Consider the following 18,314-nt stretch of genomic DNA (forward strand, 5'->3'; position numbering starts at 1 on the left):
CAGACACTGGCGCCATTACCTGGCGGGAAAGCGGTTCACCCTGATCACGGACTAGCGGTCCGTGGCGTTCATGTTCAACAACACGCAGAGGGGCAAGATCAAGAATGATAAGATCTTGCGGTGGAGAATTGAACTCTCCACCTATAACTACGATATCATGTATCGTCCAGAGAAACTCAATGAGCCCTCGGATGCCCTCTCGCGCGGAACATGCGCTACTACGCAGGAGGATCGCTTGAACGCCCTCCATAATGACCTGTGCCATCCTGGGGTCACTCGGCTCTACCACTTTATCAAAGCCCGCAACCTGCCTTACTCGGTGGAGGACGTCAGGTCGGTGACAAGGAGCTGCCGGATTTGCACGGAATGCAAACCGCACTTTTACCGACCTGACCGGGCACATTTGGTCAAGGCCACTCGCCCCTTCGAGAGGCTGAGTGTGGATTTTAAGGGCCCCCTTCCCTCAACAGATCGGAACGTGTACTTTCTGAACATAATAGATGAGTACTCCCGGTTCCCGTTTGTTGTCCCCTGCGCGGACACGTCGACTGCCACGGTGATCAAAGCATTCCGTGATCTTTTTACCCTGTTCGGGTACCCCAGCTATATCCATAGCGACAGGGGCTCGTCGTTCATGAGTAATGACTTGAGGCAATTCCTGCTCTCATACGGGATTGCCTCTAGTAGGACCACGAGTTACAACCCTAGGGGCAATGGACAGGTGGAAAGAGAGAATGCTACAGTCTGGAAGGCTGTCCTATTGGCGCTGAAGTCCAAAGGCCTTCCAGTCTCCCGTTGGCAGGAGGTCCTCCCTGAAGCGCTTCACTCCATTCGCTCCCTCCTGTGTACGGCAACCAATGCTACTCCCCACGAGAGGATGTTCTCATTCCCTTGGAAGTCGTCCTCGGGGATATCTTTACCAGCCTGGTTGACGTACCCAGGACCCGTCCTCCTGCGGCGACATGTAAGGGCCCGCAAGTCCGACCCCTTGGTCGAACAGGTCCACCTCCTCCACGCCAACCCTCAGTATGCCTATGTGGCATATCCTGACGGGCGAGAGGACACAGTCTCGATCCGAGACCTGGCGCCCGCAGGGGACGTAGCAACTCCTGTCGCTCCCATACCCCCAGTGACGAATCCCTTATCCCTTATTTCTCCCCCGGACGTGGCGCGGACAGCACCGGGACCGATGCTTAACAGTTTTACTCCAATGCACAGCTTGCCTGAGCCCCGAAGATCGGCGCCATCGCAGGATGTATCGGGATCCCCTGCACTACCGTTTCATCAGGGTCAACCGGCCTGTGAGTCCGTGGGAGAACAGCTGGACGCTGTTTTGGGGAGAACGCCACCGCAAGCACCTACTCCGGTGTCACCGCCGGTATTGAGGAGGTCACAACGACGGTGCGGTCCTCCAGACCGTCTGAACTTATAATCTGTTGACATTTTAGTCTGTTTTCGTACCCCGCCGGCCTTTGTTCTCAAAGGAGGGGTGAATGTGGTGAACCATCGTTGGTTCCCACTGCGGGATTGTTCTAATTTTGTTGTTGGGCTAGGGTGGGATTGATACACCTGTGGTTGTAACTGTTGTGGCACATCCCAGTCGGGCTCCGTCTCCTGGGAGAGGTATAAGACCCCCTGCTCGGGCGGGACCTCTTCAGTCTGGGATAGTGTGTTAAAGTTCTGTTAGTTCCATTGTTAGTTAATAAAAGCCTTCTTTTACCGAAGCTTCGTGCCTCGTGTCCAATTGATGCGCATCACACACACCCCATCAAATCATCTTAAACACCATCTGGCAACCAATCAGAGAGTGAAGTGATTACGACTCTGAAACCTTGTGTGTAGAAGGTTAAGGGCTGATCTGACTGAGGTGGTTAAGATTGGTAATGGATTACCATCGGGTGGGTACAGAGGAAATGGGTTGAATTTTCCGCGGGTTGCCACTCCCGCTCTCCGGTATTTTCTTTAGTGTGCAGCTGCACATTCCCCCCCGCACAGGATGTCCCGACTGGACTCCGGCCGGCTGGGGAATGGGCAGCACAGCTGCTCCCCGAGTCCTCTCCACGCTGTGCAGCGACCTCGGGGCGAGTGAAGACAAACACCTTTTTCACAGTGCTCGCCGCTGTCAAACGGTACTTTTAAATGTCCCAGCGACTCCGACAGCACAGACAGTGAGTGTGTGAGGCGAGTGTGTGAGGCGAGTGTGTGAGGCGAGTGTGTACAGTGTGCACTGCGAGTGTGTACAGTGTGCACTGCGAGTGTGTACAGTGTGTACTGCGAGTGTGTACTGCGAGTGTGTACTGCGAGTGTGGACAGTGTGTACGGCGAGTGTGCACAGTGAGTACGGCGAGTGTGCACAGTGTGTACGCGAGTGTGCACAGTGTGTACGGCGAGTGTGCACAGTGTGTGCGGTGAGTGTGTACAGTGTGTACGGCGAGTGTGTACAGTGTGTACGGCGAGTGTGTACAGTGTGTACGGCGAGTGTGCACAGTGTGTACGGCGAGTGTGCACAGTGTGTACGCGAGTGTGCACAGTGTGTACGCGGGTGTGCACAGTGTGCACGCGAGTGTGCACAGTGTGTTCGGTGAGTGTGCACAGTGTGTACGGTGAGTGTGTACAGTGTGTACGGCGAGTGTGTACAGTGTGTACGGCGAGTGTGCACAGTGTGTGCGGTGAGTGTGTACAGTGTGTACGGCGAGTGTGTACAGTGTGTACGGCGAGTGTGTACAGTGTGTACGGTAAGTGTGTACAGTGTGTACGGTGAATGTGTACAGTGTGTACGGTGAATGTGTACAGTGTGTACTGCGAGTGTGTACAGTGTGTACGGCGAGTGTGCACAGTGTGTACGGCGAGTGTGCACAGTGTGTACGGCGAGTGTGTACAGTGTGTACGGCGAGTGTGTACAGTGTGTATGGTAAGTGTGTACAGTGTGTACGGTGAATGTGTACAGTGTGTACTGCGAGTGTGTACAGTGTGTACGGCGAGTGTGTACAGTGTGTACGGCGAGTGTGCACAGTGTGTACGGTGAGTGTGCACAGTGTGTACGGCGAGTGTGCACAGTGTGTACGGCGAGTGTGTACAGTGTGTACTGCGAGTGTGTACGGCGAGTGTGTACAGTGTGTACGGCGAGTGTGTACAGTGTGTACGGCGAGTGTGTACAGTGTGTACGGCGAGTGTGTACAGTGTGTACGGTGAGTGTGCACAGTGTGTACGGCGAGTGTGTACAGTGTGTACGGCGAGTGTGTACAGTGTGTACGGTGAGTGTGCACAGTGTGTACGGCGAGTGTGTACAGTGTGTACGGCGAGTGTGTACGGCGAGTGTGTACAGTGTGTACGGCGAGTGTGCACAGTGTGTACGGCGAGTGTGTACAGTGTGTACGGTGAGTGTGCACAGTGTGTACGGCGAGTGTGCACAGTGTGTACGGCGAGTGTGTACAGTGTGTACGGCGAGTGTGCACAGTGTGTACGGCGAGTGTGTACAGTGTGTGCGGTGAGTGTGCACAGTGTGTACTGCGAGTGTGTACAGTGTGTACGGCGAGTGTGTACAGTGTGTACGGCGAGTGTGTACAGTGTGTACGGTGAGTGTGCACAGTGTGTACGGCGAGTGTGCACAGTGTGTACGGCGAGTGTGTACAGTGTGTACTGCGAGTGTGTACGGCGAGTGTGTACAGTGTGTACGGCGAGTGTGTACAGTGTGTACGGCGAGTGTGTACAGTGTGTACTGCGAGTGTGTACGGCGAGTGTGCACAGTGTGTACGGCGAGTGTGCACAGTGTGTACGGCGAGTGTGCACAGTGTGTACGGCGAGTTTGCACAGTGTGTACTGCGAGTGTGTACAGTGTGTACGGCGAGTGTGCACAGTGTGTACGGCGAGTGTGCACAGTGTGTACGGCGAGTGTGCACAGTGTGTACGGCGAGTGTGCACAGTGTGTACGGTGAGTGTGTACAGTGTGTACGGCGAGTGTGCACAGTGTGTACGGCGAGTGTGCACAGTGTGTACGGTGAGTGTGCACAGTGTGTACGGCGAGTGTGTACAGTGTGTACGGCGAGTGTGTACAGTGTGTACGGCGAGTGTGCACAGTGTGTACTGCGAGTGTGTACAGTGTGTACTGCGAGTGTGTACGGCGAGTGTGCACAGTGTGTACGGCGAGTGTGCACAGTGTGTACGGCGAGTGTGCACAGTGTGTACGGCGAGTGTGCACAGTGTGTACGGCGAGTGTGCACAGTGTGTACGGCGAGTGTGCACAGTGTGTACTGCGAGTGTGTACAGTGTGTACGGCGAGTGTGCACAGTGTGTACGGCGAGTGTGCACAGTGTGTACGGCGAGTGTGCACAGTGTGTACGGTGAGTGTGTACAGTGTGTACGGCGAGTGTGCACAGTGTGTACTGCGAGTGTGTACAGTGTGTGCGGTGAGTGTGCACAGTGTGTACGGCGAGTGTGCACAGTGTGTACGGCGAGTGTGTACAGTGTGTACTGCGAGTGTGTACAGTGTGTGCGGTGAGTGTGCACAGTGTGTGCGGTGAGTGTGCACAGTGTGTGCGGCGAGTGTGTACAGTGTGTACGGCGAGTGTGCACAGTGTGTACGGCGAGTGTGCACAGTGTGTACGGCGAGTGTGTACAGTGTGTACGGCGAGTGTGCACAGTGTGTACGGCGAGTGTGTACAGTGTGTACGGTGAGTTCAGAACAATTGTGGATAAAGAGGGTGATGTCAGGATACACTTCCTCACACAAAGCACTGTGGAAATCTAAAACTCTCTCCTTCAAGAAGCTCTCAATTCCCGAAGCTTTGATTCAAGATTCAGTTGAAAATTTCAGAAGCGAAATGTGATATATTTTGGGTAAGGGGTGTGAAGAGTTACAGAACCGAGGGAGGTAAATGGAGTTAAAAGCGGGTCAGCCATGATCTGACTCAATGATGGAACAGGCCCAAGGGGCTGAACGACCTCTGCCTGACTTCCCAAAAGAGATGTTTGGAGAAATGTGTAAATTCTGGGAAAAATGATAAAGTCAAAATTAATTCGACATAAAATGTAGAAAGTGGTGAGAAATATCGGAAAACAGAAGGAGACCCGGGATGGGGGAGAGAGAAATGGAATGAAAGCAATGATTCTCTCACCTGGCTGTCTCAGGATTTTCATCATATATTTATGAATATATTAAAACCAGATTTATCGCAAGATTGGATGGTTTCTGGCCTTCAAGACTTTGTGAAGTGAATTGAGAAATGGCTGGCCCTAGGGGACTGAAAATGTCACTGCTGTTAAGCTTTTACAAGTACTCAAACCACCCTTTGCAATGGAAATCTAAAAGGATTTTTATACAGAGAGAGAGGAAATAATGGCGTGATTATAAGGCAGTAATATTGGAACATCAAATCAGGAGGAGGCCATTCAGCCCCTCAAGCCAGTGCCATCGCTCAATTGGATCAGCTATGATTCCGTGTCCTTTAATAACGGACTTCTATACAACCTACCCTCGTGACCTACAACCACAAGCGGGTATAGAATACCTTGACGCAATATAAATGTTTCAAAGTGCTTCTGTGAGGATGTTTCCCTGGTTGGAGGGATCTCGAACCAATCTCGAACCAAGGGACACAGTCTCAGGGTACAGGGTAGACCGTTTAGAAGCGGCACGGTGGCACAGCTGTTGGCACTGCTGCCGCATAGCGCCTGGGACCCGGGTTGGATGACTGTGTGGAGTTTGTACATTCTTCCTGTGTCAGCGTGGGTTTCCTCCGGGTGCTCCAATTTCTTCCCACAGTCAAAGATGTGTAGATTAGGTGGATTGGCCATGCTAAACTGCCCCATAGTATCCAAAGATGTGTAGGTTCGGTGAATTGGCCATGCTAAATTGCCCCTTAGTGTCCAAAATATGCGGGTTAGGTGGATTGGCCATGCTAAATTGCTCTATAGTGTCCCAGGATACGTAAATTAGGGAGATTAGGGGGGTAAATATATGGGGTTACGGAGATAGGGAGGTGCGTGGGCCTGGGTAAGATGCTATTTTGGAGTCAGTACAGACTCGATGGGCTGAATGGCCTCCTTCTGCATTGTAGGCATTCTATGACTGGGATGGGGAAAGATTTCTTCACTCAGACGGTGGTGAACCGATGGAATTCTCTGCCACAGAAGGATGTGAAGGTCTTGTGGCTGAATGTATTCAAGGAAGAGATAGACACAATTGTTTTAGATTTTAATGACATCTCGGGGGTTTGGGGGGAAAGCAGGAATGAGGCATTGAGATTGAGGATCAGCCATGATCATACTGAATGGTGGAACAGGCTCAAGAGGCCGAATGGCCTCCCCCTGCCGAGTTCCCACATTCCTCAGGAGTGTAATAAGAGAACATCTGAGCCTCATTAGGTAAGGAGACCAAAAGCGTTTGGTCACAGGAAGAATTTTAAAGGAGGAGCGGGAACTGGCAAAGTAGGAGACGTTTCGGGAGAGAATTCCGGTGTTCAGGGTCTTGGCAGCTTCAGTCTGTCGGGGAAAGCAGGAGTGAGCGCAGTGAAAGCCGATACACATTTATATTCGAGTGTTGTACCTGGTGGGGCAGGTAAATCAACATGGCCGCCATCTACAACGCTCACTGTGCTTCACTGAGAGGCCCTCGGGCCTTGGTTGCTTGACATAGAGCCATAGCATCCTACAGTACAGAAGGAGGCCATTCGGACCATTGAGTCTGCACTGACCACAATCCCACCCAGGCCCTATCCCCGTAGCCCCATGCATTTATACCCTAGCTAGCCCCCCTGACACTAAGGGGCAATTTACCATGGCCAATCCACCTAACCTGCACATCTTTGGACTGTGGGAGGAAACCGGAGCACTCAGTTTTTGTGGCAGAATTCATGGTAGAATCCCTACAGTACAGAAGGAGGCCTTTTGGCCCATCGAGTCGATACCAACCACAATACCACCCAGGCCCTTTTCCCATAATCCTCATCTACCCTGCTAATCCCCCTGACACTAGGGTCAACTTAGCATGGCCAATCCACCTAACCCACACATCTTTGGAGTGTGGGAGGAAAGCAGAGCACCCGGAGGAAACCCACACAGACACGGGGAGAACGTGCAGAGACAGTGACCCAAGCCAGGAATTGAAACCGGCTCCCCGGCGCTGTGAGGTAGCAGTGCTAACCACTGTGCCACCGTGTTGTCCTGTAGAAATGCAGACATGTAGAAAGGCAGTAGTAGAGGCGGGTACAATTTTGTCTTTTAAAAAGCATTTAGACAGTTATATGGGATAGAGGGATATGGGCCAAGTGCGGACAATTGGGACTAGCTTAGTGGTAAAAACTGGGCAGCATGGACAAGTTGGGCCGAAGGGCCTGTTTCCATGCTGCAAACCTCTATGATTCTATGGCATTTATTTTTTGAGCAGCGTCAACTGGGGAGAGACCTCCCTGAACCCCGGCAACACAACCCCCAGATCTCAGTTATACTACGGTTGTGAATGGTTAACAGAGACAATTGGTACAACAAGGTGGCGCCCACCTGCTGCAACAGCGCGTACCACCTTCCCGCCGACTGAATCGCCTCCATTGCTGCTGCCCGGGGTAACACCATGGCCCTCGGGAGGGCGCAGGGAAAGGACAAAATTGGCCAATGACAGAACAGTGATACAATTTCACAAGCCCGCTCTCTGTCCCAGTTTGACCCAGTGCAAGCTCTGTCTCAGTCCGTGGCACTCTTGTCCCGAAGTTGGAGGCTTTCTGGGCTCCAAGTCCCCACGCCTGAGACTTGTGCACAAATCCTGGCCAATCTGTGCACAGGAAGATCCCACAAACATGCTAATAACCAGAGAATCCAGTGCTGGCTGAGGGGTAATGTAGAGAGAACACCTTTCCTCTTCTTCGAAGAGTACCGTGGTACAAACGCCTTTGATAGAGCGAGACAGGATCTCAACTGAACATCTCCTAATGGCGCTAGCTCTGTCACTCCCTCACCAGCACCGGAGGCCCAGTTTTCGGGTTCAAGGGGCTGGAGACAGGCTTGACCCACAGCCTTCATACTCAGCGAGGTCTCCCACTGAGCCACTGCCGAGACGCTCGCAAAGGCTCGCCGGAGGCGGAGTTTGTGAAACCAGCTCTCCACTCACCTGATGAAGGAGCAGTGCTCCGAAAGCTCGTAATACCAAAGAAGCCTGTTGGATTTTAACCGGGAGTTGCGAGACTTCTTACTGAGTCCTACCTGTCACAGCTGACTGAGGCTGGCACGACCACTCGCCAACTCCCCGCCCGAAACACTGGCACATGTACTGGATTCCGTTGATCTGCTTTGCAAAGGTGTCCCCAATCTGGTAAAACTCCTGTGTGTCCGTGTCCTGGCATTGGTCTAGAGAGAAAGAGAGAGTCATTACATGGAGGTTGAAGCAGACAATCAAGCCACTTGGCACAGCCAGCCTCCCGTGCCTCCTGCCTCAACTTTGCCCCTCGCCTGAGGTGGAGAGACCCTCAGGTTAAATCACCACCAGTCAACTCTCCCCCTCGAAGATGGGACTGTGGCGATTTTACTTGATATGGGCGGCACAGTGGTCAGCACTGCTGCCTCACAGTGCCAGGGACACTGGTTCGATTCCCGGCTTGGGTCACTGGCTGTGTGGAGTTTGCACGTTCTCCCCGTGTCTGCGTGGGTTTTCTCCGGGTGCTCCGGTTTCCTCCCACACTCCAAAGATGCGCGGGTTAGGTTGATTGGCCATGCTAAATTCTCCCTTAGTGTCAAAGGGATTAGCAGGGCCAACGAGGGTTAGGGAATAGGGCCCGGGTGGGATTGTGGTCGGTACAGACTCAATGGGCCGAATGGCCTCCTTCTGTACTGTAGGTATTCTATGATATCGCACTCTGCCTCACCCTTATTGCCATTCTGCTCGATTCCTTTCCCCTTCATACACTTACCTAGTTTTCCCTTCAATGCGACTACCAACTTGTGTGGTGGTGCCTTTCACCTGCTCTCCAGGTAAAGGTGCCTCTCCTGAATCCCCTCTAACAATTTGTTGGCGGTTGGTATTTAACAGGGGGCTGCTAGTTTATAACCGCCCCCCTACCCCCCCGCTTCGCTAGCAGAAACAATCTTCTGTACAGCCACCCCATGAAACCCTTCCATGATCGTAAAAGATGGCTGCCCTCTCTGCCTGAAAGCAGGCCTCGGCCTGGTCAGGCTTTGCCGACTATCGTGGCGGCCTAGGCCCGACTATCATCGGCGCCAGCCTCTTCCCTCGGTGCCAACTCCGAGGAATACCACAAAACGGATAGGGAAACATGCCCACCCTTCTTCCCTCCCCCCAAAACTCCCACCCAGATGTGACCCCGGATTGAGACGACTAGGGCCTTTCAGCCTCCTATTTCTGCACCATTTGCAGACAGGATAAAACGCGCAGCAGGGAAACGAGACTAAACCTCAACCTCAGGGGCTGTCTCACCACAGAGGAAAGGAAATGGCGGGGGCTGGGCTGGGGAGTTGGGGCGGGGGGGGGAGAGCGGGGGCAGACTGGGGGAGCGACAGAGTGCTGAGTTGCATTTTAGGCTGGGATTGATGCTGAGATCATGCACACATGTTTTCCCCACCTTGTTAAACATTGACTGCGTTTAATATTCTGCCGTATCGTGCACAGGGGAGAGGGCTTTGTACCCTCAACTTAAAGCAATGTTAAAGAGAAAGCTGGCTACTAACCACAACCTCCCCTCCCCCCTTCTCTTTTTTATATTTAATTCATATCCAAAGGGGCATTTGAGAGTTGGCGAGCGTGCGGGGGATGATGAGGGGAAGGAATAGCAGTTGGGAGATTCCCAGAATCTCGCTTTTGGGAAAACTGCATTTTTCTTTCCCCGCACCCCAGCCGGTTTTAATGTGAAATAGAAGTGGTGAGATCATGTCTCCGTTAAAAGCTCTCCCAGATGACAGCAACCAGACGGGAGCTGCAGGTGAGGAGGCGTAAAGGGGATTCAGAGCAGGAATAAAACTACAAAAGAAGGGAGCTTGAGTAGTCTACCAGTCGACACTGAGTAAGTGAGGAGGTGGGGGGGAGGAAGGTTTAGTTAACCCTTCCAGGCAGCTGCTGAGGTGCCAAACCTTTACCAGGGTCAGAGGTAACCAGAGGACATTACCGGTTGAAGATGATTATCATGAGGGAAGGCGGTGGGAGCTGAGTTAACACCTCAACAATCTGGAATGCGTCGCTTGGAAGAACGGTGCCCTGGCTCTGAACTCGCACCTTTCTCTCTCACTCATCTTGAATTTATCAGGAAATCATAGGCTGGGCTTTTACGAGCCTTGCTTGGGCGAGGCTCATCAGGACCTGCCCGAGGCCAATGGAGAATTCTGTTCTGTGAGCCTCGCCTGTCCTGATTCTGGGGCAGGCGAGGCAGTAGAATTCTGGCAATAGAATCCCTACAGCGCAGAAGGAGGCCATTCGGCCCATCAAGTCTGCACTGACCACAATCCCACTCAGGCCCTATCCCCATAACCCCATGCATTTACCCTAGCTAGTCCCCCTGACACTAAGGATCAATTTAGCACGGCCATTCAACCTAACCCGCACATCTTTGGACTGTGGGAGGAAACTGGAGCATCCGGAGGAAACCCACGCAGACACAGGGAGAAGGTGCAAACTCCATATAGAGAGTGACCCGAGTTGGGAATTGAACCTGGGTCCCGGTCACTGTGAGGCAGCAGTGCTAACCACTGTGCCGCCGTGTTGTCCGTGAGGCCTAACTCCTGACCCCTTGATCCATTTCCCATGAAACCATCGACCACTCAACTCTTCCCTTGCTGGCCCCATTAGCTGATATTCTTACCAGTTACAGCGCCTCAGAAACTGTCCCCCCCCCACCTCCCCATCACCCCCACCCCTCTCGAACTGCCACCGCGTCTCCCAGGGCATGCTGTCCGCTCCCAAAACCTGCATCCGTTTCACGTTGCAATCCCCCCAGTCAGTCACCCATTGCTGCCCCAGCACCAAGAGGCCTCTGACCAAAAGTCGGATCTGAGCAAGGTGAACCCTTCCCTCCTCATCCTTCTCCATCCGTCTGCCACCCTGGATGTTGTCCGTCACACCATCTTCCTGTGACACCGCGCCACTGCCCTCCAGCTGTGAGATTGCCCCCCACACTGACGCCCACCCCCGCTTCCTCTTTCTGCCAACGAAGAACCGCCTGCGATCCCACCTCCCTCCCCTTCGCTGTCCCTTCTGGAAGCTTCCGAGGATCGATTCACAGTCCTCTCCCATGCTGCCTCTGCCGGAGAACACAGCAGCCGGAATCTTCCAGCCCTTCCCGCCAACGTGAACAGAGATTCCACTGGTTGGCCGGCCGAGATTCCCAAAAATTTCCTCCAGTGTCTTCCCGTCGCGTAGCTTACCCTGAAACTGGTCAAATTCATCGTCCAAACCTCCAGACCCAGCGTGGAATTTTCCTCTCGCGGCCACCCCGAGACCGGAAATTCCCGCCCTTCGAGGTCAATGGACCGGTCATCGGATTTTCCATCCCGCCCGCGACAATTCTCGGACAATTTCCCCGAGCTGTAACCCCAGCTCCGGACTAGCCTGGCACCACTGCTCATACCCTCTCTTGCAACAGTGTGCCAACTCACCAATGGCATCGCACTTCCAGCGACCCCGGCCTTGTCCGAAGCAGGTGCAGTTCATCTGATGGCCCTCGGCATGTTGCTTGTAGAAGGTTTGGTGCACACCATACGTCGTTCCATCCACCAAGCACTGATCTGTGGGCAAAAAGGGGAGAGGGAGGTTCCTGGGGAGGTGGCACATTGAAATCTGCAATACAGGGACAGGACCTTCGGCCCAGCTGCTACTTGCTGGTGTCTATGCCCCAAGAAGCATCCTTCCACATCACTCCATCTAACTCCATCCTTTGACTCCATTCTCAAGTAGATATCCGGCTTTCCCCTAAAAAGCACTCACTACGACTCAACTCATCAACTCCATGGCAACGAGTTCCACATTCCAACCAGCCCCTGGGGGAAAAGGATTTTCCCCTGAATTCTCCATCAGATTTATCGGTGAACGTTCTCTTGTTTTGAGCTTCCCACACATGGAAACATCTCTTCTACCTTTCCCCCTCTCACAATAGAGTCATACAAGCTCAGAAAAGGCCCTTTGGCCCATTGAATCTGCACCGGCCCATCAAATCTGCATCTACCACTAAAGTTGCCCTAATCCCATTTTCCTGCTCTTGTCCTGTATCCTTGAATATTATATTTCAAGTGCTCATCCAAATACCTTTTAAAGGTTGTAAGGTTTCCAGCCTCCACTACCTTCCCAGGCCATGCATTCCAGATCCCAGCCTCTGAGTGAATTCTTTTTCTCAAATCCCCTCTGAATCTCCTGTCCCTCACCCTAAAACTATGACCCCGCGTGATTGACTCCTCAACCAAGGGGGACAGCTGCTCCCTACTCACCCTGTCCACACTCCTCACAATCTTATACACCTCAATCATGTCTCCCCTCAGCCTTCTCTGCTCTAAAGAAAACAATCCAAGCCTATCCAGTCTCTCCTTATATCTCAAACGCTCCATCCCAGTGACATCCTGGTGAACCTCCCCTGCGCCCCCTCTAGTGCTATCACATCCTTCCTATAGTGAGGTGACCAGAACTGCACTCAGTACTCCAGCTGTGGCCTAATCAACACTCTGTACAACTCCAACATTACCTCCCTGCTCTATACTCTGTACCATGACTGACAAACATGATGTGGAGATGCCGGTGTTGGACTGGGGTAAGCACAGTAAGAAGTCTCACAACACCAGGTTAAAGTCCAACATGTTTATTTGGAATCACAAGCTTTTGGAGCGCTGCTCCTTCATCAGGTGACTCACCCGATGAAAGAGCAGCACTCTGAAAGCTCGTGATTCCAAATAAACCTGTTGGACTTTAACCTGGTGTTGTGAGACTTCTTACTGCAACGGATAAAAGCAAGTGTCCCATATGCCTTCTTAACTATCCAATTCACCTCCTCTGCCGATTTCAGATCTGTGACTAAGTACCCAAAGATCCCTCTGTCCCTCTGAAAGAATTCCTTCAGATCACCTCTCACCGGCCCTTTCCTTTCCAAAGCTAAACTGCCCCGACTGCTGAACTTGTCATGAGTTAAAACCTCACTGTTCTTGTTCACCAAGCCTGGTCTAATCGATTCACCTAATCCTTAACCTAACCCGAGCCAGCTTTGACAAAGGGTTATCTGGACTCGAAACGTCAGCTCTTTTCTCTCCTTACAGATGCTGCCAGGCCTGCTGAGGTTTTCCAGCATTTTCCCTTTTGTTTTCGATTAACCTCATTTGCTTACAGCTTTCACCCCGATTTATTTCCTTTTGTTCCTGTTGATTTAGAAATGAACTGGAAGTTTGATTTGCTTTTTATTTTTACGGCCTTGTTAACCTGCGCGGCTACTTATAGGTAATTTGTGGATCTGTACCCCTTAGCTCCTCCCCGATTCGGACTTTCATCATCCAAAACCTCTTCAGCCTCCTCATTCTCCTAAAATGTAGCCCCTCGCACTGGTCAATTTTCATTGGACAATGACCCATTCTGCATCGCATTGTACTCTGTCCTGCTTTCCTCAGTGTTAATTCTGCCTCCGGGATTATTGGCTTATTTTAGTTTGGGGCAGTCTCCAACATAACTCTCCTAGAAACAACACAGTGCTTGCTGTGGCATGCCTGGATGGTCGATATTATTTCACTCCTCTGTGAATGGCCACGTGGGTTTTACAACATTCAGGCCTGCCTCTGAAACAGGGCACATTCTTTTTAACCGTAATCTCATTAACCTCTTCCCCCCCCCCCCCCACTGCTTCCGCTGGCAGTCACTCCAGCCCCGGGCAGGTGACAGGGAGAGAAATAGACAGAGACAGAGAGAGAGAGGCAGAGAAAGACAGACTCACAGACCACGAGATACAAAGCTGGAGAGACAAAAAGGGAGGGAAAGAAAGAAAGAGAGTGAGAAAGAAAGAGAGAGGAAGAGAGAGAGAAGAGCGTGTGAGAAAGTGAGAGAGAAAGTGAGAGAGAAAGAGAGTGAGAGAGTGAGAAAGAGAGTGAGAAAGAGAGAGGAAGAGAGAGGAAGAGAGAGGAAGAGAGAGGAAGAGAGAGAGAAAAGAGTGAGAGAAAGAGAAAGTGAGCGAGAAAGCGAGTGAGAAAGAGAGGGAGTGAAATAGAGAGTGAGAAAGAGAGAGAGCAAAAGTGAGTGAGAGAGAAAGAGACAGTGAAAGAATGAGAAAGGGAGAGAATGAGAAAGAGAGTGAGAGAGGAAGAGAGAGTGTGAAAGAGAAAGAGAGAGAGAAAAAGAGAGAGAGACAGAGAGAGAAAGAGAGAATGGAAGAGAGACAGAGAGAGATAGAGAAAGAGTTACAAACAGAAAGAGAGAAAGTGAGTGAGACAGAGAGGGAGAGAATGAGAAAGGGAGAGAGACTGACGAGAGAGCGGGAGAGGGAAAGAGAGAGGGAAAGAGAGACAGAGAGAGAAAGAGAGGCAGACTGAGAGGCAGAGTGAGAGAAAGAGAGAGAGAGGGAGAGAGAGAAAGGCAGAGGGAGAGACAGAGATGGGTACACATGCACAAACGCAGTCAGACACACACGCTCCCAGTGAAGATTTTCCAAGCCCCGTTACTGACTGCAATGATCCCCAGCCTGTGAAGAGAATGTGACAGGAATGAATTCATGGGTCACCTCGGAGTTGAGCATGGGCAATGCAAGTCCACTCGCCGCGGCCATTCCCGTTACACGTGCACCTCATCATGTGACCCAGCTCGTGACGCTTGTCCCACTGGTCTCCGATGTGGTACATAACCCCTTCCGAATTGGTGCAAACCTCCTCGTGCTCTGGGGAGAGGTGACGGGAGAAAGTAGCAGAGTGAGTGTTAGGCAGAGTCGAAGGATTAGCACTGACAAAAATCAGAAGGTAAAGACGATGTTCCGACGCGCATCCATTCACAGTGTTACACTTGAGAAGTGTACTGACACGGTTTAATTCCTTACAGTATTTCTCCCAATCAATGTACCTCAATCAAAAACAGCCAGATATTGCAGCTCCTTATGAAGTTTTTTATCTGTGGTAGTTCTTTAAGCAGATTTGTTTGTGTATAGAAGATTAAGGAGGTGATCTGACTGAGGTGTTTTGCATGATTTTATGACTTGATAGGGTACAGAGAAACTTCCATCTGATGGGGCAAGTCCAAAATACAGGGGGCATAAAGCTCAATAGAGTAGGCCATTCCGGACTGCCGTCAGGAAGCACTTCCTCACAGAAAGGGGAGCGGAAATCGATTGCTCTTCCCCCCAAAAAGTTGTGGGGAGGGATGCGATTGACAGATCTTTGTTAGGCAAGAAAGGCTGACAGGGTATTAAGAGCTTTTTGATGCAACGAATAGGGCAAATAATGGTGGACCACTCGATAGGGTATATGGACATCGCTGGCTAGGCCAGCATCTATTGTTCATCCCTAATTGTGCTTGAGAGCCATGATCTGGAGATGTCGGCGTTGGACTGGGGTGGGCGCAGTAAGTAGTCTCACAACACCAGGTTAAAGTCTAACAGGTTTATTTGGAATCACGGGCTTTCGGAGCGCTGCTCCTTCATTAATTCAGTCCTTCAAGCCTGCTCTGGTTAGACAGCCTGAGCTGCCAATCAAACAGCGTTTGACACTGGAGACTGGGCAGCTTCAGCGCTGGGTAGAGACGCCCTTTTGGAGGGTGGGCACAGACTCGATGGGCCGAAAGGGCCTCCTTCTGGACGTCCTTTTGGAGGGTGGGCACAGACTCGATGGGCCGAAAGGGCCTCCTTCTGCACTTGTCGGGATTCTCTGGTGAGAAGGCCTCGGGAAAGAAGGTCTAGAGCCATACCTGCCATTGGACAGAAGCCAAACTTCCCATCGGCATCGTAGTTAGGAGTCGTCCCGCACCACTTCATGCTGTCCCGCCTTCCATCGGACGTGCACTCGGTGTAGTTCAGCATGTTGTACAGGAAGGGGAAGTGACACAGGGCGCCATTGGAGTTACCCCCGCGACTCTGGATGTAATCGACTAATGACACCATGGAATACAAACAAAATAAGGAAGGAGAAGAAAACGTCAGTTATTTACATTTACTGGGGACAGATACAAAGGCTTCAAACAGATTTCCATCTTCTACCCCCTCCCCCCCCAAACCCTCCCCGCCACCCCCCCCTTCCCGCCCGCCCCCCACCTTATTCCTTAGCTCCTTATTTAACAGCCAACGTGCCAGTAACATCCGGTACTGCACTCGACTGATGGAATCCCTGTAAAAGAGTCAATATTACAAAGTGTGTCTCATGCAGGTTGTTATCAGCTGCCCTGGTATTTATGGAACGTTGTTAAGTCATTGAGGCCTGCTCTGTAAAAAAAGGGCTCGGGGTCAATTTAACAAATGCAGGCCTCAGGCCTAGAAGCAGGCTGACAAAAAGGGATTTGTTGAGAGCGGTGTGCTTGCCATTCCTGTCTTATCAAATTGAGCCGTCGGAATACCAGCTAAATCATTCTCGTTACATCCTCTCGCTGTCCTTTCCAATAATTCATCCTGGAATCTACCTCTTACCAACGCTGCCCCGGACTGGTGGCCCAGGAGAATATTCTTCACGTGTGAGGAGGAAAAGGTGTCAGGCCCAAACTCCCTCACCGGCCCTCCATCCTGGGCCTGTCCATACACCCCCTTCCTCGCCCACTGCCCCTCCATCCTGGGCCTGTCCATACACCCCCTTCCTCGCCCACTGCCCCTCCATCCTGGGCCTGTCCACACACCCCCTTCCTCGCCCACTGCCCCTCCATCCTGGGCCCGTCCGGGTTCTCCCAGTCTGGGACCTGCCCAGGCACCCCACTTATCCCCTCTCCGATCCCTCCTCCCCCTCATGGCCTTTCCAGGATTCTCCCTCCTCCCCTCAATAGTCCTGCTGGGATATTCCTCCCTCTTAGGCTACTCAATACTGTCCCCCCCCAGATCTGCCAGATCCATCCTCCCCTCTCCTCTCCCCCCCCCCTCCACTCCCTGGGCCAGTGACCTCCTGTGGTCGTTCCTGGACATTATCCTCATTCAGGTCTTCCGGAATCTTCCCCTCACCTCAGGTCTCTGCCGTTCTGGGCCACTGTTCTGCTTGGAAAGCAGCTGCAGGCGCAGGCTGGACTCCCCTGACCCCTAGCCGCCAGACATTCCCCCAACTCACCCATCGAAAGCAGAACAGCTCTCGGGGAGGAGAGTGCTGCAGCTCCTTGTAACGGAGTGCGCGAGCATGGTCATTCTGGGACTCAACATGCACAGATTACCCCAAAGGTACTCGGACAAGTCTTTCTCCCAGAGCAATCTGATGCCCTGGGAAACCCGGGCCTTTGATGGGGTGACGGACCCAGCTTTAGGGACCTCCTGTGGCTCCCGATCACTGGGTGCAAATTGCACTTAGCAGTTGGTGACTAAACTTTCCGATGAGGCCGCAGTCGTGGGAGATAGCGTAGGGGGAACGGCATCTGGACTTACGCATGAACTGATTGCAGAAAGAGTAAGAACGATCCTTGTCGAAGTCTGTGGTTGTACTGCACCAAAATGTGCCGTCATTTCGTCCATCATTCGTGCAGGATTCGTAGGTCTTTCCCGTGAAGGTGAATGGAAATCTACAAGGCTGGCCATTGGAATTCCCTCCGTATGTCTGCATGGCTGATTAACACAAAAACAATGGACTTATAACTCTGCCATATCTTTCACAATCTCAGCACATCCTTTACAAGACTATATTCCAAAGTGTAGTCATGTAGACTCAGGGGTACATCATAGAATCCCTACAGTGCAGAAGGAGGCCATTCAGCCCATCGAGTCTGCACCGACTGCAATCCCACCCAGACCCTTTTCCCCATAACACCACATATTTACCCTGCTAATCCCCCTGACACTAAGGGGCAATTTAGAATGGCCAAACAACCTAACCAGCACATCTTTCGGACTGTGGGAGGAAACCGGAGCACCCGGAGGAAACCCACGCAGACACGGGTAGAATGTGCAGACTCTGCACAGACAGTGACCCGATGCAGGAATTGAACCCGGGTCCCTGGTGCTGTGAGACAGCAATGCTAACCACTGTGCCACCATGCCATAGATATAGTGACGGCACTGAGCTATTTTGCTATATTTTATGTTTAAGATGGGGGTGCTTTAAGAGGCCGTGTTTTGTTACAAGACTCAATTTGTCTGGGAAGACATGCAGTTCAAATGCTGAGAATAATGACTGATTTTAGCTCAGAATGTGTTACTTTGTAGAGTTAATGGACCTTCTGTTTACTTATGTTCTCTTGGGATTTTAGGTATGCA

At 51.9% G+C, this 18,314-nt stretch overlaps 1 protein-coding gene across 1 annotated transcript in view; it reads right to left on the reverse strand.

Moving 5' to 3' along the window:
* LOC144503882 (fibronectin-like) overlaps nt 1-18,314 on the reverse strand; it is a 153,952-nt gene that overhangs the window by 109,925 nt on the left and 25,713 nt on the right. Inside the window, exons 8-12 of the mRNA XM_078228909.1 lie at nt 17,490-17,666; nt 15,848-16,027; nt 14,676-14,828; nt 11,590-11,718; nt 8,194-8,337 (exon numbers count right to left, since the gene is read on the reverse strand). Of these exons, the coding sequence (XP_078085035.1) occupies nt 8,194-8,337; nt 11,590-11,718; nt 14,676-14,828; nt 15,848-16,027; nt 17,490-17,666 (783 nt within the window). The remainder of the gene's footprint in view (nt 1-8,193; nt 8,338-11,589; nt 11,719-14,675; nt 14,829-15,847; nt 16,028-17,489; nt 17,667-18,314) is intronic.

The sequence above is a fragment of the Mustelus asterias genome, chromosome 14, assembly GCF_964213995.1.
Source record: "Mustelus asterias chromosome 14, sMusAst1.hap1.1, whole genome shotgun sequence".
In the NCBI taxonomy this organism is placed as follows: domain Eukaryota; kingdom Metazoa; phylum Chordata; class Chondrichthyes; order Carcharhiniformes; family Triakidae; genus Mustelus; species Mustelus asterias.